General features: G+C 37.1%; 1 protein-coding gene across 7 annotated transcripts in view; it reads left to right on the forward strand.

The window, feature by feature from the left end:
- The window catches only part of LOC148818543 (kinesin-like protein KIF19), a 32,151-nt gene extending 12,100 nt beyond the window's left edge, over positions 1–20,051 (forward strand). For 3 of the 7 annotated variants that reach the window (XM_088936964.1, XM_088936967.1, XM_088936965.1), the window contains 13 exons: positions 438–590; positions 2,944–3,066; positions 9,348–9,507; positions 9,855–10,029; positions 10,988–11,183; positions 11,308–11,578; positions 12,927–13,048; positions 13,545–13,705; positions 14,064–14,127; positions 15,503–15,964; positions 17,587–17,752; positions 18,246–18,353; positions 18,781–20,051. In XM_088936964.1, coding sequence (XP_088793090.1) covers positions 438–590; positions 2,944–3,066; positions 9,348–9,507; positions 9,855–10,029; positions 10,988–11,183; positions 11,308–11,578; positions 12,927–13,048; positions 13,545–13,705; positions 14,064–14,127; positions 15,503–15,964; positions 17,587–17,752; positions 18,246–18,353; positions 18,781–18,920 — 2,301 coding nt within the window. In that variant the 3' untranslated portion in view covers positions 18,921–20,051. Of the gene's footprint in view, positions 1–437; positions 591–2,943; positions 3,067–9,347; positions 9,508–9,854; positions 10,030–10,987; positions 11,184–11,307; positions 11,579–12,926; positions 13,049–13,544; positions 13,706–14,063; positions 14,128–15,502; positions 15,965–16,161; positions 16,650–17,586; positions 17,753–18,245; positions 18,354–18,780 lie in introns of those variants that run through there. The other 4 variants (XM_088936966.1, XM_088936969.1, XM_088936968.1 and 1 more) reach the window with 4 other exon arrangements.
- Positions 20,052–23,740: the final 3,689 nt, after the last annotated feature.

Genomic DNA, 23,740 nt, shown 5'->3' on the forward strand with positions numbered 1-23,740 from the left:
TAATTATTCATCTGATTCATAAGGAAAGCTGTATACCAGACAGCACATTGGTTTTGTAATATAGTTCAGTGAAAAGAATAATCAAAAGACTTTTTGAGTGATAGATAAGATAAGCTCACTTTATTGGCCATATACAATTTCTCATATTAGGAAGTTGTCTTTTTTCACATACCCCAACTTAATCTCCATGAGACACACAGACAGGGAGAGAAGCTTGGGGTCAGAGCACAAGGTCAGCCATTTATATGGCACCCCCGCAGCAGTTGGGGTTAAGGGGTTCAGGGGATCAACGGAGTAGGATTCCTTTGCTGGCTGCAGGATTCAAACCAGCAATCTTCCAGCCACTGGTGCGGATCCTTGGCCACAGAGCCACCGCACCACCCTATCTTAAAAAACGTTTTGAGTGATACAGGTCTACTTCTGTTATTCCAATTCAGACTCAGAATCGAGGGAAAAGAATGAAGGAAGGAGCACACATTAATCGCTCTTTGCTTGCCTTGGGCAATTGTATTAATGCCCTGAGTGAGAGAGGAGGAAGCAGAGCCCAGTTTATCAATTACCGTGACAGCAAACTCACACGTCTGCTGAAGGTAAGGATTACCTAAAGGCATTGTGGTATATGCTGACTTTCCTGCCACCTAATCAAATCTTATGTGCTTATCACCACTTCTTAAATTAATGGATTTGATTGCTAATTAGCAATCTCAGCATTTCTTGGCCAACCATCCCTAAACTGCTAAAGACTGGTTCTTTATATTACTAGATAATGGTCTCAAAACTGGTATTTAAATTGTTATTATATCAAATACAGTCATGTGAAAAAGAAAGTACACCCTCTTTCAATTCAATGATTTTACATATCAGGGCATAAATAACAATCGTCTGGTCCTCACCAACTTCTATAATTAGACAAATCTAGCCTCAGATAACAGACAACACATAACAGATTTCACTATGCCATTATTTTTATATTTTTATATTTATATTTATTCAACAAAAAGTAAGACAAAATGCAGTACACCCTTACTGCTTCCAGGGGAATTAAGAAGGTAATTAGCAGCCAGGTGCTGCTAATCAAATGCACGTGATTAGTTGATCATCAGGAAGTGTGACTACCTGTATAAAATTTGAACTTTTGGCAGTTTGGTGGTCTGGAGCATTCAGGTGTGTGTTAACACCATGCCAAGGAGAAAAGACATCAGTAATTGTTGCTGCTCATCAATCTGGGAAGGGTTATAAGGCCATTTCCAAACAGTTTGAAATCCATCGTTCTACAGTGAGAAGGATTATTTACAAATGGAGAACATTCAAGACAGTTGACAGTTGTGGGCATCCCAGCAAATTCACCCCAAGGTCAGACCGTATAATGTTCAGAGAAATCGCACAGAACCCAAGAGCTACATCTAGGGATCTACAGGCCTTGGTTAACATGTTAAATGTTAAAGTTCATGATGGTACGATCAGAAAAAGACTGAACAAGTATGGCTTTCATGGAAGGCTAGCCAGGAGTAAGCCCCTTCTCTCCAAAAAGAACATGGCAGCATGGCTTAGATTTGCAAAGTTGCATCTGAACAAACCACATGTTTTCTGGAACAATGTCCTTTGGACAGACAAGACCAAAGTGGAGATGTTTGGGCATTATGCACAACGCCATGTTTGGGGGAGAAAAAAAAATGCAGTGTATCACCACAAACACCTCAAACCAGCCGTCAAGCACAGTGGTGGAGGGGTGATGATTTGGGCTTGTTTTGCAGCCACAGGACCTGGGCATCTTGCAGTCATCGAGTCGACCATTAACTCTTCTTTATACCAAAGTATTCCTGAGACAAATGTGAGGCCATCTGACTGACAGCTAAAGCTTGGCAGAAACTGGGTCATGCAACAGGACAATGATCCCAAACACACCAGCAAATCTACAACCGAATGGCTGAAATAGAAAAGAATCAAGGTATTGCAATGGCCAAGTTAAAGTCCAGACCTCAACCCCATTGATATGCCATGGCAGGATCTTAAGAGAGCTGTGCATAAACGAATGTCCTCAAACATCAGTGAACTGAAGCAATGTTGTAAAGAAGAGTGGACCAGAATTCCTCCAAAACAATGTGAGAGACTGATAAACTTGTACAGAAAATGATTACTTCACGTTATTGCTGCTAAAGATGGTTCTACAAGCTACTGAATCATGGGGTGTACTTAGTTTTTCACACATGGCTTTGGCATGTTCGCTTATTTTTTGTTAAATAAATAATGACATAGTGGAATTAGTTATGTGTTGTTTGTCACCTGAGGTTAGATTTACCTAATTTTAGGACCTTTTTGTTATGTCCTGATATATAAAACCATAGAATTGAAAGAGGGTGTACTTTCTTTTTCACATGAGTGTATACTATCTGTTAAATACAACATTTGCTAACATTTTCACACGCAGAGTGCAATGGCTTGTTTGTAGTCTGTGTGATAGAGTCGGATTCAATAGTGTGCTGCCTGAGTACCGGCAGAGCGCTTCTTATTCCTATGCGGTGTGCCGGTGTGTAGTCTTCGGAGAAGGTGACTGTTCTCCAGTTGATGAGAGAATCGTTTCTTAATGAGAAGAGTAAATCCTCTCGTAGCTGAGAGCAATCGGTTGTGTAGCCGGCTTGGGAACACATTCGGTGCTAGACTTGAACGCTGTCTGCGGGCACGTGGGGATCTTAAAGCACAGCCCTGATTAGCCTCAGGTGTGGTAGCTGTGCATTCCCACACGTCACAGAGTGGGGAGTGCAGTGGGAGGTCTGTTCCACTGTCATATCTGAGATTTCATCTCTTTCAAAAAGAAAAAGGAAATTAATATGAACATATACTGCATATACAGTATATAATGAAAACATAGTATAATTTCAGATTATAATGTAATCAAAGGCCTGTTTCTCACTTTTATGTACATAATGCTTTTTTTCTGTCTAGGATTCACTTGGTGGGAACAGCCGGACAGTCATGATCGCTCATATAAGCCCTGCCAGCACTAACTTTGAAGAGTCTAGAACAACACTGATCTATGCAGACCGGGCCAAAAACATCAAAACTAGGGTAAATATAAGGCAGTGGAGTATAAGGATTTTAATATAACTTAAGACTTCTTTTTCTTTCTTTCCAGCCATTAGGTGGTCTTTATGGTTCAAGAGTAATCAAACGAGAAAACGAGTGTACTTTGTTTTCACTTTATGACTGTATTGAGCACAACTAATCTTCATTGCTAGTTAGCAAATGGCCTGATAGGAATGTGCTCATTACTGTTTGGTTTTTAAGCGCAGTCCTTTATGGTGGATGAATATACAGAAGATGATTATGCAATAACAAACGTATTATAAGAATATCTGATGCAAGTGTTTATGAGGAAAATCAGTGCTAACCTGCCATATGTAGACCTATTCCTTGCAAGTAATCTAAACATTTGAGTCAATTTAAACACAAACAAAAAGACACTGAGATAATGGAATAAGATTAAAGTTATTTTAAGGACAGTGAAAATAAATTACAGATACATGAGGGGAAAGATTAAAATGATCTAGGGATTTGTAGACTTCACAGCATGGTACAGTAGTTAGCACTATTGCCTTTCAGTACCATAGTCCTGGGTTTGATTCTGGTTGGGGGTCTGTCTGATTGGTGTTTGAATATTCTCCCTGTGTCCAGGTTTTCCCCAGGTGCTTGATTTTTTATTATTAGTGTAGTACCCTTCACAACTAATTACCACAGACCTTTCATAAACTGTTAATCATTATAAGAATATTCCCTGTTCTGATCAAATTCGTGTATTTATAAAAAAATGATTGTGAATATGTGTTTGGTTTAATCTTGACACTCATATCTTGCCATTCACAGGAAAAAATATCTGGTCTCTCCATATAGATTTCAAGATTTAATTTCTAGTTAGACATTGTAGACTGCGTTTTGGCCTGATCATTATGCACTAAATTAGATTTGGTTCTCTTCAGGAATACAAGAAGACATGGCAAGCACATTCTCCTATTTTCCATAATCATAAACTTATTATAGGTAATTCTCCCTTTTCTTTTTTCATTGGCGTAACAAAGGGATTTTCATACATATTTTTTAATGAGGATGGTCTTCATTCTTTCCAGAATTGTCAGTTGCAGTGCAAGCTTTAGCTTCTAGCTTCCCTTTCTGTATTTACCTCTCTGCTCCACAGTGACTGTATATGTCATGCCCTGAAGGACTAAGTTTGTCTTTGCACCAAATGCATAATCCTCACAGCAGTAGAAATGGATCATGATGATTGGCCTGACAGCAAATAAAAAAGATAATTAGTGCACTATTCTCAGCCTCTGAATTTAATGATCATTCAATCGCTGGCATCGATGGATCCTCTTGTTCTGTGTTTAAGAGGTTAGAATGAATAAAAATGGGTCCATAAGAAATATAATTGTATGTTCATCAGGGTGCCAACAGGCACAGAGGTGAGAGAGAAATAAATCATTCTGTGGGGGTCAAAGGCCTATCAGAGTCAATAGAGGCTGGCTAGGAGTGAGTTCATTTAGTATAAGAGTGGACTTCTATAGACTGTTCGAAAGTACTTGAGTTGCAGGGTAGTCAACTAGCAGGGAGCTAGAGTCTCAGCTCTGAAATCCAATGTCCATTTTTCCGTGCCAAATGGTGCCATGGGTCCATCGCCTTGGATCCATCTTATTGCGTCAGTTGGAAGACTTGTACAGCACCAACCAGAAGTGCCAAGGTAGGGATTAAGGTGCAAGACAAAAAGTGTGTTCCTGTTCATAAGTGAGAATATATTTTGAAAATTAAGCAAAAGAACAAAATTTAGGACAACAAATAACTTATGTTGTTTGAACACAGTAGTCATTGCTGCTAATCAATGAAGGGATATTCATAGAGGGCTCTGCTTGCTGGTTTGTCATCCTAGCTATTGTGTTAAAAAGGAAGTGGCAGTCATTCATGTGTGAGTCTATTTAAAGTCTAGTAGTCAGCTGTCCAATTGATGGATAAAGCATACTTATACTTTATTAAACTGTCCCTCTATCTAATACAGAACACTGTGTTGTAGGTCTCTACTTGCCATTTTAGTATACAACATTGTAATTTGAATGAATGGGTAGATTCATTGAAGCAGGGAGAGAAATTTTTTTTAATTTACATTTTTTTGGGAAATTGACAAACAAAAAAGCCAACCATTTTGTTTAGTGGTCCTTCCTCTTTTTTTGATTACAGAGGGTCTCAAGAATACCCATCAGATAGCAGTTTTTAGGTGCAGGGTAAATAAGACTTTTTTTACTGTTGTTTTTGAGGAATTACAGTTAACTTCGTCAGTGTCTTTGAGGAATCTCAATTCTTGAATCAGGTCCCTGGATAGTATTCTTTTTCAAAAATACTGTAGTTCTAAGACTATATACATTCTGGCACGTTTTTTGCTTTTTTACACAATAACACTAATGCTTCTCTTGTTGCCTCAATCATTTTGGGATGAATTATCAGAGTACAGACTATATGACGAGCCAGTACATTTATGTTTCAAGGAGGAAATTCATTGATACTACAGGAGGCTTGATCATATAACATTCCTAACTAGAGAATAGCAAATAACAACCTTCTGATTGTGATGTTCTTCTATCTCTTCTTATGATGCAGTGATGTGCATACTATTAACATAAGGGGGAGCATGCTTTAAAAAAATAACCAGGTATTTTATGTAATACTCATCAAAATACTGTCATGCCCAGGCCGGGTCTGACACATGTCCTGCCCTGCGACAGCAATAGGAAGGAACTTCTGAAATGAGCAGTGTGCTATATGAACTGAGACTACGAATGGGAGAAATAATGCAGGCAATCTTTGCACTGTCTCGACCTTCCACTCTTCGACCCCTCTTCTCCAGCAAGAGGACTCTAAACTGATGCCAAAACCCCCAGAGAGTGACCCTCCCCGGCCTGAACCTCAGGTCCGACCCCCGCTTCCTTATTGAGGAAACCCAGATGCTTGCAATGGTCTTCGCCATGCAACATTCCTCCTTCCCAACTGAAGAATCCAAAATAGCCTACATGATCTCACTGCTGTTGGGAGAAGCCCTGGCCTGAATGTTGGCTCTCTGGAGACAGAATGATCCTCTCTGTAACAATTGTTCTTGCTTTATGGAGGCAATGTGACAGACTTTTTGATACACCAGGAGGGGAGACTGAGTCTACCCATCAGCTACTACAGGTTGAAAATCCTTTATCCGAAATTCCAAAATCCAAAAACCTCCAAAATCCAAAAGTTTTTTGAATGCTGACATGACATGCCACAAATGGAAAATTCCACAAAGTGCGGGATGGTTCCACCACGTACAGCTGTTGTGTGCCGCTTTCACCTCCACGTAAAACGCCATGTATAAATATAACATGACTAGCGTAATTGTTGCGTTACAAATATAATGCTGACGTTTTCAGTTTTCATTAAATTTACCTGTAATCAAATTTAATGTTTTGTTTTTATAAAAAAATCTTTATGTACTGTAACCTTTTAATCAAAACATGACTTCATAGGTGGATACTGATAACTTACCGAACTTTCCAGCTCACAGTGATGTCATAGATGACATACCTTCTCCCTCAAGTTTCTCGGACCTGAAGTAGATGTAATGTCTGGGGCTGCATTTATCTTCAAGTTTATAAGCAGTGATCATCATGTTTTGTTTTGTTTTGTTTTTTTGTACAGTAAGTACAAAACGTTATTTTTACGTGAGATCTGAATTTAATCTCCATGTATGAGTGTAACTTGACTCGCGTCATTAGTTGTACATTACTTTAAAAATAAAATGCTGACTTTTTTCAGTTTTCATTTTATTTGCCTGTAATCATATTCAATGCTTTGTTTTTATACCTTACATAAAACCTAATACCTGTATAGTAAAAAATAAAATACAAATGGTGTACGTGTACTGTAACCTTTTAATCAAAACATGACATCGTAGGTGGAGACTGATGGTATTATGTTTAAAAAATTATTTAAAATTTATATAAAACTACATTCAGGGTATATGTATAAGCTATATTATGAAATGTAAATGGATATCATGTTTAGACTTGGGTCCCATCCCCAAGCTGTCCCATTTTATAGATGCAAATATAAAAACTTTCCGAAATCCGAAAAAATCTGAAAATCCGCAACACTTTCGGTCCCAGGAATTTTGGATAAGGGATTCTCAACCTGTATTGCTAAAACAAAGACTCTGGACCGGCTCATTGATACGGCATTCATTCTAAAATCCTTGCTTTCCAGAGTGGGTGGGGAGCGAAGTCCCTGTGTGCTGTTTTGTGCCAAAAAAACTCCTCGCCCCTTGGATATAACGTGGGGGCTCACGAACCAGGTCTCTCTAGCCTCCCTAAACCCTATCAAGACTTTGCCAATGTGTGTGAAAAAAAAAGTTCAAAGCCTTCACCACATTGTGAATATTAATGCCCCATCGATGCGATGCCCCGTAGAGGCAAGTTGAACAAAGGTCACCACAGCTCAGTCCTCCGAACTGGCCCCCTCAAGTGCTCTGCCTGACAAACTATGTTTCAACACAAGCCCGACAGCATGTCCTTCAATGCGGTTATTCATCTACATTAGCAGGACATCCTGGATGTACCCGCACACTAGAGCTCCTATTTCTGTTGCCTGTCTGTGAGGACTGATGTAACAACCTATGTAAATGTCTGCACATCAGGCAAAGGACTCCAGATGGACTTCTGCTATCATTCGGCTATCATTGCCCAATCCATACCGCTCATCTCCACAGATTTCATCACGGGTCTGCCCTGATCCCAGGGGTATTCTATATTTCTTACAGTGGTTGAGAATTTTTCCAAAGCCTCCACTTCGTACCTCTGCCCAGACTAACATCTGCAGCCCAAATAGCCAAAATATTCATAAAAGAGTTGTTCCATCTCCATGGATTTCCATTCATAATCCTGTCTGACAGAGGGTCCCAATTCGTTTCTATTTTCTGTGCTACCATCCAGAGACCCGAGACTTGGTTTGAACGAGTAAATCGTGACCTTGAAATCTATCTAAGCTGCCATGTGTCCACATTTCAGGATGATTGGGCATCCCTTCTTCCTTGGGCTGAGTTCTCCCTGAATATTTTAATAGTGGAACTGAATACTTACACTTGACTATCTACATCTGAATGTCAGTATAGGTTCCAACCTCCTCTTCTCGGATTATCCTAGAACGTCTAGGGCAATGAATGTGGCTTGCGACCTGTCACCTGAAACTCAAGCTGCCCTCTCATAAACTGGCTCCCTGATACATTGGCCCATATAAAATCCTGGAACCAGTAAACACCGACAGGCTGACCCTTTTGCCCTCCCTTGGGCGAAAATTATCCTATTGTCTTATTAAAACCCTCTCTGACTACCACAGACATACCTACCATTACTGCACTGGTGGAAAATTCTGGGTTCATGAAGGGTCCGATCCAGTCTGCAATATTTGGTTCAGTGGCAGGGAAGAGGACCTGAAGAAAGAACATGGGTCCTTGCCCAACATCTGAATTGCCCTCAATTAATCCACTCTTGATTTCCCTCTCAAACTCGAGATCCGGCCAGAGACAATCCGTTAAGGTGGGGACCCTGTCATGCCTGGGTTGTGTCCGTCTCATGTCCTTTTTCAATTAGGCTCCTGATCTAGTTTTAAATCTCACTAATTAGAAGCCCTATTTAGTTTCTTCGAACCACTGTATTGTTACTTTGTCATTAGAGCCTTAATCTCTGTGTGAACAGTCGCATCTCGCTAAACAAACGTTTTTCTTTTGCTTCCTTGCTTGCTTGATTCCCTGTGCTGCAATAAAGCAGTTTCCTGTTTATTTTTCCCTATTAGTCTTGATCATTTTTCTTTGCTCCCTTTTTTCTTTTCAGTTCGTTCTCCTATATCTTTGTACTTTATTTTTTTCCTTTTTTGTGAACTTTTCTTTCTGATTTCTTCTTCCATTTATTTTTTGGTTGGGAGCCTCGCTTTTTTTAGACAGTACTTAATTAACTGACCAGTTTCCAACCTGCATCATTTCTTATTGAATCTCCTGATCCCGATTCTGTTGTTTCCTTATCATGTTTAACAGTGCACTGAAAAGTACCCTTGGGCTTCGACCAACCATAACATTGCTGCGCAGTTTACCAGAAACTGCAGCATAACAAACATAACATGAAGCCTTATTCAATGACAGAACACATCGTAGTTTAATGTTGTAAAACAAGCCCTCTGTTTAATCTGAGTTCCTACTACATTTAAACGTTGCCTCCAAATAAGCTATGTGCAGTGGCTTTATTCAAAGATAGGTGCCAAACATTTATCACTGTTTCCTGTTTCTTCTTAAGGTTAAACGCAATCTGCTGAATGTGTCTTACCACATTGCACAGTACACCAACATCATTGCAGACCTTCGGAAAGAGATTGAGAGGTTGAAAGGCAAAGTAGTTGAGCAGGGGGCAGAACAGCAGAAGAAAGGAGAGAAGGCCAACATCCGTGATGTACAAGGTCAGTTAAGATACAAAACTTTTAATAATGATAAAATAAGAAAAAGAATGAAACCAGAAAACATTTTATTTGATAATCCTCGTATTACCACTTGCTGATTGGTTGTTCATGTGAAAGTATGGTTTGCTTCCTGTACCAGGCAAGAGAGGACACTTCTAAGGCACCTCTATCACACACATTTTGAAATGACTCCATTTCATATAAATTCCAGATATTATCAAATATTTTTAAAGAAATACAAGAAAGAACAATTTTATGAGTGGAGTTTACTTGAAAGAATTGTATTGTAAGTGTTATTAGATCTAATTTGTTTTTTTTGTAACCACTTTTAATTGTTGCTTATCTAGCAGAGGTACAGCAGCACTCATCTCAGTACAGCCGCAGGGAGATGGGTCGACTGCAGGAACAACTAATGAGTGCGTTCAGAGAACAGATGGAGATCCGTCGCAGCCTCATGGAGCTTGAGAATTCAAACATGGAACTGCACATAGACACCTCAAGGAATCTACTAACCATTGCAGAGTGAGTGGTATTTCCTTAAAACCAAATATTGTTATGTATTTAATTGGAATGTTGTGTTTTTTACACACAAGTTTGTCAGTTCAGCCCTGCTATACATCTCTGAAACCCAGCATGGAAGAGATGGTGACTACAGTACATGCACATTTGCTAAAATATACTGCAAGACCGAAGTGCACCATTTGATTGTCAGTGATCTCCCCAACCGCTCGATCAGTCTGACAATTCCAAACACAGTTGGCTAATAACAGTCTGAATCTGAACTGGTAGACTAAATTATAGGGCTTTTGTGTCACTCTAAGCAAAGTGTGCTATGGGGTCAGCCAAACTGGAGCGTTTACCATGAAATACCACAAATGGGAAAGGAACCTGTTCCAAGAACGATTTCCTAGAAATTCATACTTCTGACTTTCATGTTTATTAAAATCAATTTCTTTAGTTAAACCCAAGTCAAAGTTATTTTTACCAATGTTTGTATTAATTGTTATGACATGGCTGTGATCATGTAATTATTATTGCTTTTCCAGTATGGTATTTCCTATTCTGTCAGATTTGTAAAAAAGACCAATTCCTGTGAGTCAGGAATTATACAGAATTTAATAATATGTGGTTATAATAGTCAGTTGGAAAGGACTGTATTATTGCAGAGAAAGATGCCAGACTAGTTATATAGTCAAAGTTGCTTTTAAGTTTGTACTTGGAAATGATATTCACTCATCTATACTCACTGGAGTCAAAAGCTATTGCTCGGATGCAAACTAATTAGGATTCAATTAAAAAGAGTGTTGACACCTACCTAAACAAGCTACCAAAGATCAAGATGGACAGCATTTTGTCTACTATGATAAATGTTTTGGTAATAAGGATAATAAAATTATGCTTCCCATACTTTTTAGTGGATATTGTATTTTTAAAGATTAAAAGTAACACATATACACGCATATGTATATATCTTTTTCAGCTGGGAAAGGGAGAAAGCTAGGCATGCCAGAAAATGGAGAGAGGATAGGTGCAATGAGAAGGTGCACAAAGGAGAGGAGAGAGAGGGAGAGAGTAGGAATGAGGAGATGGACACATTGGAGCCTCAGGAGGTAACAGCTGCAAGAGAGGAGATTGGGATGCTGCTGGAGGAGCAAAGAAAAACTATGGCTCTAAAGGTAACGCATCCAATATTAATTATCAAATCCATATAAAGTACAACTTTCATAACATTACTATTATGAATGGTTTCTATGAGGAGCTAAAACTAAATTTAAAATATTTTTTCTTGCCCTATGTCAGTCAGATTTGGAAGAGAAGTTGGCAACTGTGAAGATTAAATCTTCCAAAATGGAGGAGCTACTTCCAAAGCAGATTAACAACGAAGATCAATGCGAAATTCTCACCCTGCTTTGTAAAGTTCATGAGCTAGAGGTGGAGAATACAGAGATACAATCCACAGTATTGTGCAAAGAGAACCTCCTGCGGCAAAAAGATTTAGTCATCCAACACTATGACCAGCACAGGACACTATGCGATGAGATTATACAGCAACAAAAGGCCCTCATCGAAGGTATGTTACCTTTTTAAAAGAGCTTTTCTTTTTTCCTTCGGCACATCCTAATTTTGATAAGTTTATTAAGTATTTACAGAAGAAAAAAACACAAATTTTCAGTTTTTTTTCTTATAACTGTAACAAGGTTTTCAGGTATATTAGCTTCTTTGCGGCATGTGCACTGACAAGTTGGTGGACTGACATGTTGGCTGTGGATGCATTTGCTAAGATTAATGAGGTTAATCAACAGTGTGTCTGCTGTGCAAGTCATAGTATAGTAGAAAACGTCACTGTTGGAAGCAGTATAAGCTGTACATCTATAGTGTGACTTGTGTTTTGCTGTCTTGTGGGATTCTGTACTATTCCTTTTGCAGAGCCTTAACAAGCATCTGCCTATTCACTGATCTCTGAAATCTTGTCCCAGCTCATCCTTGTTCAATAGGGCTCATGCATGTGACAATATGAAAGTATGAAATTTCATTGCATGTTCCTGCTGGAATAAGGATGAGCTACACTGAACACTGAAGTAACTAGACACTCCTGCCCAGACCATAAGATTTGTACTTTGGTATCGTTATTGATGAGGTCACATATCTTGATTTATCATTGATGGACTGTTTGGTTGTAACATCTTGCCAGGTTAGAAATTGATGGCTGTGAACACCCTTATTTGTTTTTCTTTCTTGATTATCACCAGGTGTAACATTCAAATCACTGATATCCAAAATCAGTTTTCTGAGTGGTTGGAATTTAATCTAAAAACATACATACATTTATACTGGTTTTTGATGTTACATATATTTAAACACGTCATATTTTGCTGCCAATATAAAACCTTTGTACTTTAAAAAGTGTTCAATTTAACATGCATCCATAATCATCCACATCCAAGATTCACATCCAAGATAAGAAAAATAGCTACAAACTTGGTTGTTTCAATGGATTTTTAATTAAAATCCATGTAACATTCTGTAAATTTGCATGCAGCAAGGTATTGCAGTAACATTAGTGGTTTTATACAGAATTTGCTTTGGTTATGCTTCCAATAGTTGCATCTACAGTTACAAGGAGGCTATATTGTTCACGGGTTGTTCATTGAAGCTTGAGCGTGCAAAAATGTTGCACGACCTTTGTTCCATTTGTCAAAAAGCTATTTCCTTTTGGTCTAATCTATGGTGTGTTGCCTTCCACATATTCTGAACATCTGGTGTGGCTTGGATGTATTTTTCAAATTGAATTCTACTTCCTATTCTTTAATTAAGTGAACCTGTCTTTAAAATCCTTCTCATTTGTGGCACCTGACTTTAACATTAAAGTAAAGTAAAAAAGTCTTGTAAAGATGGCTTATCTTTTTATATATTTCTAGACCATCAGCTATCTACACCTCAACAACTTGAAGATCTCTACGCACTGTATTTCAGTGAGCTGGAGGAGCGGAGTATTGATCAATTTTTGATGCTCTATAATATCACCTCTAGTGCACTACAGGTGATGTATTTGCTTTTTATTTTTTATTTTTGCTTTCTTCTTAGTAATCTCACTATATAACAAATACATTTGTATTAATAATTGCTCTACACACAAGATTATCAGCTTTGATTATTATACTGTGAATCTTTTTTAAAGCTTTTATATGTGAAAGTACACATTTATATGTTGAATTTCTTCATCCATCCATGTAAAAACTAGCATTAAAGCAACTAATGAACAATTTATTTTGCATACGTGGCTAACTAGAGCAAGATCATAAAAGAAAAATTATATGCAAACACATTGGACTTAATGTAGTTTTTGCTTCTATGTGTTGTTTTTTTTATGCAGCCCAATGAAATGAAGTGCAAAAGAACCATACAGTATATTTTTTGCAGGACAGTATCTGATCATTTTATACTTAAGAAAATATACATAAAAGTATTTTAGATTAAACATATTAGAATTGTTTATGGATAACTGCTTATGATTTTTTTCAATATATGTTTTCTAGGATGGATCCATATTAAATGTAGCAAAACAGTTAAAGCTGGAGGATTTGATTCCTGAATTAGATAAAGATGACCTCAGCCCAAGACCAGATGTGCAAGAGGACAGGAAGTATCATTCACGTAATAAGTACATCCTTCCTTCAATAGTCTCAGAACATGAGAGGTAATTATTTAAGTGTGATGTTCCATTTAACAGGTCTTCTTTACTCATAAGAAAGACTTTCCCTGCAGGAAAGCAGAAGGCAAACAGTCTATTTGATTAATGCACTGTTGACTGGTCAGTTTTCCCTACAGGGAAAATAAATGCATCCCATATAACTTAAAATATTTTCTGTCCAATTTTAAATTTGGATTTCTTTTATCCAAGCATGATTGTTCTATGGTTATCATTCATGTGATATGCTCTAAGTTAATTAATGAAATATTTATCTTAATATTAATATACCCTCTAAACTGTTGTATAGAGCACCACCAATTTATCTGTTACAGGAATTAATAATTTGGTTTTGTTTTACCGACAGCAATAAGGTGTTAAAATCCACTATAAAATCACACCAGATCAAAGGACAACCTTCATCAAATCAGGTATACAATATGTCTTTTTATATCTGGCTTTTGTTTACTTAAATACATGTTTTAGCCAGTTTGGAAATTTTTCAACATTGAAATAACCCTCAGTGTCTTATCTTTAATTGCATTGGAACTACCAAAGATTTTAGTAAAATTGAAATAAGGTATATATAACAGTATAGTTTCACCTGTCAACAGTACACAAAGTGATCAGAAACTTGGTCTCCTGAAAAGGAATTTACTCATCACAGTTGGACAAAATGCATTGTCACTGACTTCATACTTAGAAGTCCAAAATACCAAATTAGTCTAATGGGAAACTGGGAAACCCAGCCACATCATTCAAGGGCATATAACAAATACAAATTTCCTAGTCAGCTAGCACAAGCTCTTGAGTCAGAGTCAGCAACGTTATTAAAATCACTACTGAGGTCCCTGATATCAAAGAGATTTGAGAAATCTCCCCCTTACTTGAGGTTGAGGTTGTTAATATCATGTGCAGGGGTCTCTTACAGTTGAGGTAGAGCCCATGTTGCACAGATATAATAGATAGAACGATGCACAGATAACATTAATTGACCACGTGATTGTGGGGGTCAGTGCCATACAGTTTAGAGTTGGAGAGCATATTGGGGTTTATCGGTCTATAAGACCTGTATAGATGTCCTTGAAGTACTCATTGATTGTTGTTTAGGTGAATGTTATAGTTCTTAACACTGAGGGTAAAATGCACAAGCTTTGGTCTCAATTCTAAAAGTTAATGCTCAGTCTTGGACTGTGATCCTCAAGGGTGGGTTTCCTGGTCTTTGCAGGTGAGGCAAAAGCCATCAAGAACTTAGTATGCTTTTGGAGGAAGTCCAAATGGTGGTCCAGATCTATAAGGTTCTCTAGGAATATAAAATAGTTCCAGTTTTAAGTTGTGAAATTATATAAAAATAGTATGGCAATCAGACCTAAGGGCCTAGGGTAAGACTAGCATGGCACTGTGTTAATACTCTTCAGGAGGGGCAATAAGAAAACAATGAAGCTGTCTCGCAATGAGGCAAAAATTAGCAGAATCTGTAATCCCCATTTCAAGAGTAGGGGCAGATCCCTTGGGATGACATGGCTGGGTGCCCACTGGACCAACTTGGTACAAGATCTCAGGATGATGCCAAGGCAATTCCACATTGTTAATGACTGCAGAGTTGTACTACAGTAGCTTAATGGACAAAAAATATATGGTATGTAGAAATACATATGCATTTGGTTATACACTTAGAAAATAAGAATTGAGAGGCTAGTTGAAGCAACTTCATGAAATTTGAAATTCTGAAAAAGTTTTAATTTTGTATTGTAAACATAAATGTTCTATTGTAAATTGTTTGTTATCACCACCCAATAAAAACAGAGGCTTACCAAAGGTAAGGACAACGATCAGTCAGCATTTGAAGAGATCAACCCTGAAACCATGACAGAGATTGTTTCAGGCACGAAGAGCATTTCTGTCATTGCAGCCAAGCGCCGATCACGAATCCATGCTACTGACTCAGCAAATGGATTGTCTCATGCAAAAGAGAAAAGCCTCATATCAGTGTATTCTTTAGAGGAACTGGATAAAGATATATCGGAAAGATCATTGTCAGAGCCTCATGAGACTCTAGCCCCTGCCATAAAGCCAGCTGTCAGTATTGAGAATCTAACAATGAGCAAGACAGAAGGTCTTGATGGCAGAAAGAGTTTTCCAGGGTCCCAGGGCAGCTCACACCCGAAGTCCAAAAAAGAATCAGGGAAGACTGAAAAAAGGGATGATTCCATTGAAAGACGAGCACTGAAGAAACGTTCCATGTCATTTGAAGTCAACACAAAACGGGTATGCTATATGGAAATGAAACTTAATATAAAACATGTAAAGTTTTAGTTCCATGCTTGAAATAAAAAAGCAGAAAAAGTAAAAAAGCTGAAAAAGCTCAAAGTTTCACCATCTTCAGCTGTGTGCAGGAAAAGGAAATGCTGTTTTCCTTTTACTTTTTCGTATGGAATTCAACTGTGCTTCTCTGACCTCTTTAGACATTGGCACCACATTGGTGGTATAATGGTGAGCATTTGGGCGTTTGGGCAGTGCAGTGGCTCTGTGGCTAAGGATCTGCGCCTGTGGCTAGAAGGTTGCTGGTTCGTATCCTGCGGCCGGCAGAGGAATCCTGCTCTGTTGGGCCCCTGAGCAAGGCCCTTAACCCCAACTCCTCCAGGAGTGCCCTATCAATGGCTGACCCTGTGCTCTGACTCCAACCTTCTCTCCCTGTCTGTGTGTGTCATGGAGAGCAGGTTGGGGTATGTGAAAAGACAAATTCCTAATACAAGAAATTATATATGGCCAATAAAGTGATCTTACCTTATTGTGTTCAGTGAGCAACCGGGGGTTTGTTAAAATTGCCTGCAGGAACCGTATTTTAGAGCACTGCAGCAAGATTGGAGTCACACAGAACCCGAACTAATTGTTGTTCAAACAAATTTGTTGTTCTCTGTGCAGGAGCGAGTAGTTAGATATTAAGGAGTGGACAGTAATACACACACAGTAATAAGTTTGAAAGCTAACTTATTATTGTGTGTGTATTATTGTCCACTCCTTAATCAATAAATGTAGATTAAATATAGAGAACATGCTTTTAATTTGGAAAGGAACTTCCTCATTATACCTCACATACTGTACTCCATTTCAGTGTAATGTGTGAGACAGCAGTGATGGTAGAATGCCAGTTTTCAATGCAGAAGGCACAGTCAGTCAGCAACATTCTTTTAATCATTTAACTTGGAAGTAAGCTAATTGAATGGTTTACATTTGGTTTTTTTTATTTTGTTTTGAGTTTACAAGCTTTTATAATGAATTACCATGAATGGACTGTTTAAACTGTGAAGGTTTAAATGTGCATTAACATATTAAAATGTTACATATTGAATAATGATCTCTTTTGTGTGGCTTTTGGCTAGATATACCTACAATATTGGAATAGAAAATTAAAACTGAGTGAGGTTGTGGAGGTGCTATTGAGGGACTTGAAATAAAATATTGAGAATGAAGTCATAATTTCTTGCAAGGACATGTAGGCGCAGTCAGAATATTAGCAAGAGTTGTCAGGATTGAGATGGAGAAATAATCTTGCACAGGCCTTACATTATTAGATAAAACAGCATTCTGACCAGTTGTTTAAAGAGGTTTAAATTCAGGTTGAATGATTAAATTCATTCAGTTATTGCTGTTTAGTCTTTCTGAATTACACAAATTTATCTGCTGTCAACTTATTACTAAGGTGTATGTCTGTTTTTTCTTATGTAAAAACTTAATATTTCCTAATTATTATCATATTCTAATATTTATATACAATTTATTGTATAATAAACATTATTTTAATAAGATGGGATATGTGTTAATGTGACTTTTAACCAAATGGTAATGGTTATTAATATACATTGTTTTTTCTCTTTTTAATATTAAAGAAATCAAAGACCAACACATCCAGGAATCCAGTTTTAGAAAGTATTTCAGACAACAGGCTTGTTCGACTTTCCCAAAATGCAACCCATTTTTTGCAATCAAAGAACATTGGTCACCCTCCCAGCCTAACAGCAACTAAGATCAAATACCCTATCTCTCATTATGCAGGTAATACTGTATGTCAGCATTAACATGAAAGTAAATTTTCTCCACTTGAACATAAATGATATAATTGTTGTAGATGGGCACAGGTGGGAATTACAATGTATGGGTAACTTATGTCCTTAGTTATTTATAGGAACAAGTTAAAGGTTTATTCCTTGCTGAGAGAGAAAAGAGAGAGAAAGAGAAGAAAGGAAACTGTTTCAGCTGTGGAGCCTTCTTCGGGTGTGAGGGGATTATTTAATAGGCACTTGTTCTGATTTTGCTGAACTGTTTAAATTGAATCATTAAAATATAAATAATTTAGGACAGACGTATTGTTAATTTTAAACCTCATTAAACATTTTTAGAGCTGAATAAATTTTAAAATATATCTTATAAATGACATTAAAAAAAGCTGAAGTAATTGGCTAATTAGACAAGAGTTAGAACGAAAACCAGAAAATAAACAGGGTCCAATGGAGACACATGAGAAGACCTGATCTGTGGTTTTGTTCAGGTGAGAGCCAGCTGCAGAAACTGGAGATGCGAGGTACCCCACCCAGCACTATACACCAAAAGAATGTAGAAGGAAGAAAAGGGCAAACTGTGCACAAGAGAGTCAGAGGTCTGTATGTCATGAACTAGCCTTCTATCTTAGGAAAAAAATACCAAAAAATAATTGTACTTTTTTGGTTGTAATATTAAGAAATATTTTAATATTGGCTAGATATGTTGACATGGTGTACCAGTGGTCAGCAGTGCTGGGGCCCCGTATTCAATTTGGGAGCTCTGGTGCTGTCTGAGTGAAGTTTGTATGTTTCCCTGTTTGTGAGGGTCTCCTCTGGGTGCTCCATTTTCCTCCCACAGTCCAAAGACATACTGGCAAGGAAATTGGCTTCTGAGAAAATTGATCCTGTTGAGAATATGTTTGTGCGTGCCCTGCAGAGTGTACTTTTTGTAGTTGGCATCTTTAGACACATTTCACTGTTTCTACAGTACATTAAATTAAAAATATATCATATTAATCCTACATTTTATTTAATTTCCTTAAGGACCAGCAGATATGTTAAGCACAAATCGGCTCCTGCAACCTGGGAATTCCAAAAGGATAGTCAATGCCAACATAAGACACAACGGAACAACTGAAAAAAGCCACAGAAGTGAAAATCGTAATGAAAAGGGATCACACTAAATTTGAGGAACTGCTGTAGATTCTTCAAAAGAGGGAAAAATTCAACTCTGCAGATTGTCTTCATAAAGAACACAAAGTGCAGTTGTTTCTGCATTAATACTCCTGAAATTCATCAGAGAAAGGTTTCTTCTGTTTCCTTTTGATCTTTCACTAATTTTAGTATGTTTTGCACATCCTAAAACATCCTTCACCAATTTAAAGAGCATAATCCTAATTGAATAAATTCACCTGTTCAGAATAATTTCATTCAGTTGTTGCTATTATTCTTGCTACATACTGTATAATTTGAGTGCTCAGAGAATATTTTTGTTTTTAAGTAGCCAATTATTTGTTCATTTTCTGTAAAATCTGTTTTTAAGAAAAGGTCATTTTGGAATGCATTTCTTTGCTAGTAATAATGAAATTCATTTAGAATATAGATCTGATTTTGAAAAGGTTAGTATTTGATGATGAACATACTATATATCATGGATTTAATTTTTTTTAAATTAATCTTACTGGCTAGGTCAAAGTATGTTTTTTTTTTGCAATTTAGCAATACATTGAATTTGGTTCCAATAGTGTTTTAGTTGCAGTGTGAATGTTCCTTTGTTGTGTTGTCTGTATTAATATAAGAAACTTATTTTTGGAGTACTGTAATATGCATTCTTATATGCAAGTTTTTGTATAGTAGAGATTTAACTATATTTTATACGTAAAGTAAAACATTGTGGCAGAAAAACATATAATAGTAAAGGTTTCATTTTGATATGTTTATAAAAAACAAATAGCACTTTGGAAGATTTGCCAATGAAATGATAGTAACATACCAAAAGGAGTTTTTAAACTATTTACAAATGTGTAGAATATGTATTGTATTGTATATAATACACACCAAATAATAATGGTGGGAATCATAAATACTGTATGGGTATCTTTTTAATTTAGTTAATAAAATTACATAGGTCATACAGTAAGAGCTGTACTAGAATACACTAGCATTCCTCTAGATTTTGAGAACAGTTATAAACCAAAGAATGTAATGGTTGTAACATTCATTATTGAGATAGATTTCTTTTAACATTATTTTCGTTTGAGTTATATTGTTTATTATTTTAGCTGAAATAAAATCACTGTTTTCTTGTATAAGAACTGCTTGAACACCCAAGTATTTTATAACTGATGTCAGACAAAAGGCCATTGTTCATTACATCTGTAGGTTTTGGGATGATGTAAAGACAAAACAATACATCTACTTATAAGTTGCACTTGAAACTGTTTTTCCAGAAGAATTACTACAGATATATCTTCTTGAAATGCATTGAGCATCAAAACTACTTATATAGTACAACTACAGTTGCACTACAGTAAGCTGTAACTACAGTCGTTATAACCACAACAAATTCACAACAAACACAAATACAGTATCTGTCACAAGAAAGCCAATGTAAGACAAGCAGAATGAGGATCTGTTCAGTAAGGCAGGACTATTATACAATATACAGTATTGTATAAGGATAAGCCCACAGTAATGGCAGCAACTAAAGCGTTGTTTTCTTGGTAAGTGGAGGATATTGGTTCCTTTTTGCATTTGATTTTGCACCAGGATTAACATTCAATGGGTTAGATCACCTTACCACCTGTCCCTAATCAACTTTCTTACTAAAAAGGTGATTTTATTCAAGAAAGGCAATAGAGTCAATTATGAAATGATCAGTACAAAATAACACTAAAAGCCGGAACCAAAATCCAATGTCTGTATATGCTTTATTAATTATTAATAAGTATCAGTTTTATATCCAACTAACAACTAAGTGTCATGTCCTGACTTTTACTTTTTTATCCATGTTTAACAAGGCACCCCTGTGTTGTTTTATGGGAATAAAACTTATTACTGAATAACTGCTTCCTTATACTATATTATCTCTCTGGAAAAAACGGGAAATATATGTTCACAGATGAGGATTTTGTTAAGTTTTTCACAACTGAATGGCTATAGAAAGAAACATCTCAGAATGTATTAAAAAGTGGTTTTATCTGTGATTATTTCCCCCTGTGTCGTTAGCCATGAAGGGCTTATTTTGTCAGATTTCAGGAGCTAAGCCAAGGCTTGGTCAATACTGGGGTGGAAGACCTGAAGAAAAAACAGGTATGTTGAAAAACAGATATCACTTTGGGATGACGAGTTATACTAGTTTTTGGCTGATCCAAGGCCGTTTCTTTAAATTGTCAGGGTATAGACTTCAACAACAAGGATTCCCACACAACTCGGTCTAAAGAAGTTACCCTATTCTGAGCTAAAAAATAATTTATCTTTAGTTCTTGGGTGTCATTTGGTTCAATTTCACCGCTGAACAAAAAGTGAAGTACAGAGCCTCACGTGACAAATACGGTTTTAAAAGAGGCTCCTGACGCCTGCCGGCCATTTACATTTCTAACTTCAATTCTGGCCTCGTTCGTTTGATCATATTTGCGGACATACACAGTGCGCAGTGGGCACAATTGTTTCAACTGTAGCTAAATTTGTGTGATAGGAAGACTAGACCTCTTAAGCACAGAGATACATTGAAAATGCCGCTATGCGTCCCATCTACTATTCATTTTCATATTTATGCTCTTGCCACACTTCCTCTCCAGTAAAAAGCAAGTAAGGCGAAATCTCGCGAGCTTCCAGTCCCTCGATTCCTCCAGGTCTGTGTGGCAGCCAGGCGGCAAGCAGAGCTGCTCACAGATACAGATACAGATTTGGGTGGGGAGGCGTAGAGTTACAGCTGCGGACCAGGGCGAGAGGTGAGGAGATGTTGCAAGGTCCAGGAGATCGCACGAACCAGGGTAGATCATCTATAAGAAATATGCAGTGCGTATTAACTTAAATAAATTTCGCCTGTTCGTATACAAAAGTCGTTAACAGTCGAAAAATGTGTAATTTCTTGAATGTTTTTGGAGAGATTTGGAAAAAAGTGAATACGAAATCGTTAGGGGTACCAGATGAAATATTCGGGGTTAGATAGATGTAGAAGTAGGGAAAAACGTAAGATAATTTGGGACGGCTGAGAAATTCCTTGTGTTAAATGTAATGATGTTGGCAGACGAGGAAGGATATGCAAGTCAGCTGGCTGAGGAACAGCCGCAGAAAAAGGAACTGGGTTGTAGCGAAGCCTCGGTGAAAGGACTGTATTGTACATGGTAGACTCGAACCATGAATTAACTTTCCTCACGATACCTTATCTGAACAAAATTAAATATATCTACTGTGGACGTTTTGGATGATGAATGAAATGACCTAGACGAAACAGCAAGCCAGGACGTTTATTACTGAATTTGAAAGTGAGTTTGCAGAACTGAAACGAGCAATCAACTGAATGTGATTTTAAATAGAATCGTACATAGCGCGGATGTACATTTTTTGTTGTGACACATTTCTTTCTACTACTAAATCCTAGAATGTTCAAATGTTGAATCATCTGTTTCGTATCATCAACATCTCTTAGAATAATGGGATGTTGGTATAATATAGAATCAAATTCAAAGCGGATTTTTTCTTCCCTTTCGGTACACTTAATATGATTACTCCTCTTCATCCATAATTTGACATGTTCGTAGCCTGTATTTCCCTGAACTGAGTCTTGCAGCTGACCTAGAAAGAAAAACAACTTTATCGATGTTCAGAAATGCCTAAGAAATCACACACTAAAACCCCAGTAGCTGCCTTTCTAGTTAACTCTGGGTGATGTTGTTGTTACAAGTTAAAAATAACGAGTAGTATATATCTTTATTTCCTAAAACTGATTTTGAGACAGTGGGTTTGACGTCATCGTAAGATTAGCTTTCAGATCTTGCAAAGAAAAGTTTACCAAGATGTCAACTTTCTTGGCCGTTCTGAATGATTTTGGGATGCTGACTCAAATATGAATTCCACGTTCCTGAAAATAGCTGTGTAGTGCAGCTTCCAAGTGTTGTCTGATGATATATGTTTGACATACATTCTAAATCTATTTAGCATAAAGACATGCATTTTTATTAGCTATCATTTGGTTTTTAAAACGTTTTCTAGATTGTGTGTGTGATTGATGAAATGGCAGTGAGAGGGTTGAGTCATCTTAGAACATTTTTCACATGAAGTCATTGGGGTTCTTTTTCACAGTAAACAGATGTACTATTGAATTTGTCATTGTGATTTGTGGAATCATTAGTGCTTCAGCATTTTGAAAAGCAGCTTTAGAAAAGTTAAGGCTTAACTTTGTTGGATTTATTTATGTTTTTTTACTTCTCAGGGGTGAACAGATATACTGTATTTATAGTCAAATTAAGTTGTCAATTGTGGTAGTGTTTTAAAGGTGTTTTAAATGTAAATTTACCTAATTAAGTGCTAACTGTCTATGTATACAAATGTAAAAAAAACAGGACTGCCTTACACTATGAGAAGTGAATTATAATTGTTTATGACTTATGCGCCTATGAGGATTCAAGGTTTTGACACCTTGAATTCTACTCTCTGAAATGGTCATTTATTTCCCATAACATAGAAAGTTAAATTTAACACACTGCACAGAAACCAATGAAAAATGTTCAAGGAGACTCCTCAGCACCTTGCTTTTCATCTTGGATGCAATGTAAAAAAATATTTTTTTTTATGTTGTATCCAACTGTGGACTTGTCTGTATTGTAAGAACTGCTTTGCTCTTCTTATTGATCTTACAGGAGACCCACTAGAATTTCTTGTGATTTCTTTTTCCACAGTGGGCAAAGTTTAGAGAATGTGTGTGAGCTCCTGTACTGGTGTCTTGGATGTGGTTAAAATGACACTTCACTACTACCAGCTCTTCAGCATCAGAGTGTTT

Source organism: Atractosteus spatula, chromosome 18 (genome assembly GCF_055471065.1).
Source record: "Atractosteus spatula isolate fAtrSpa1 chromosome 18, fAtrSpa1.hap1, whole genome shotgun sequence".
In the NCBI taxonomy this organism is placed as follows: domain Eukaryota; kingdom Metazoa; phylum Chordata; class Actinopteri; order Semionotiformes; family Lepisosteidae; genus Atractosteus; species Atractosteus spatula.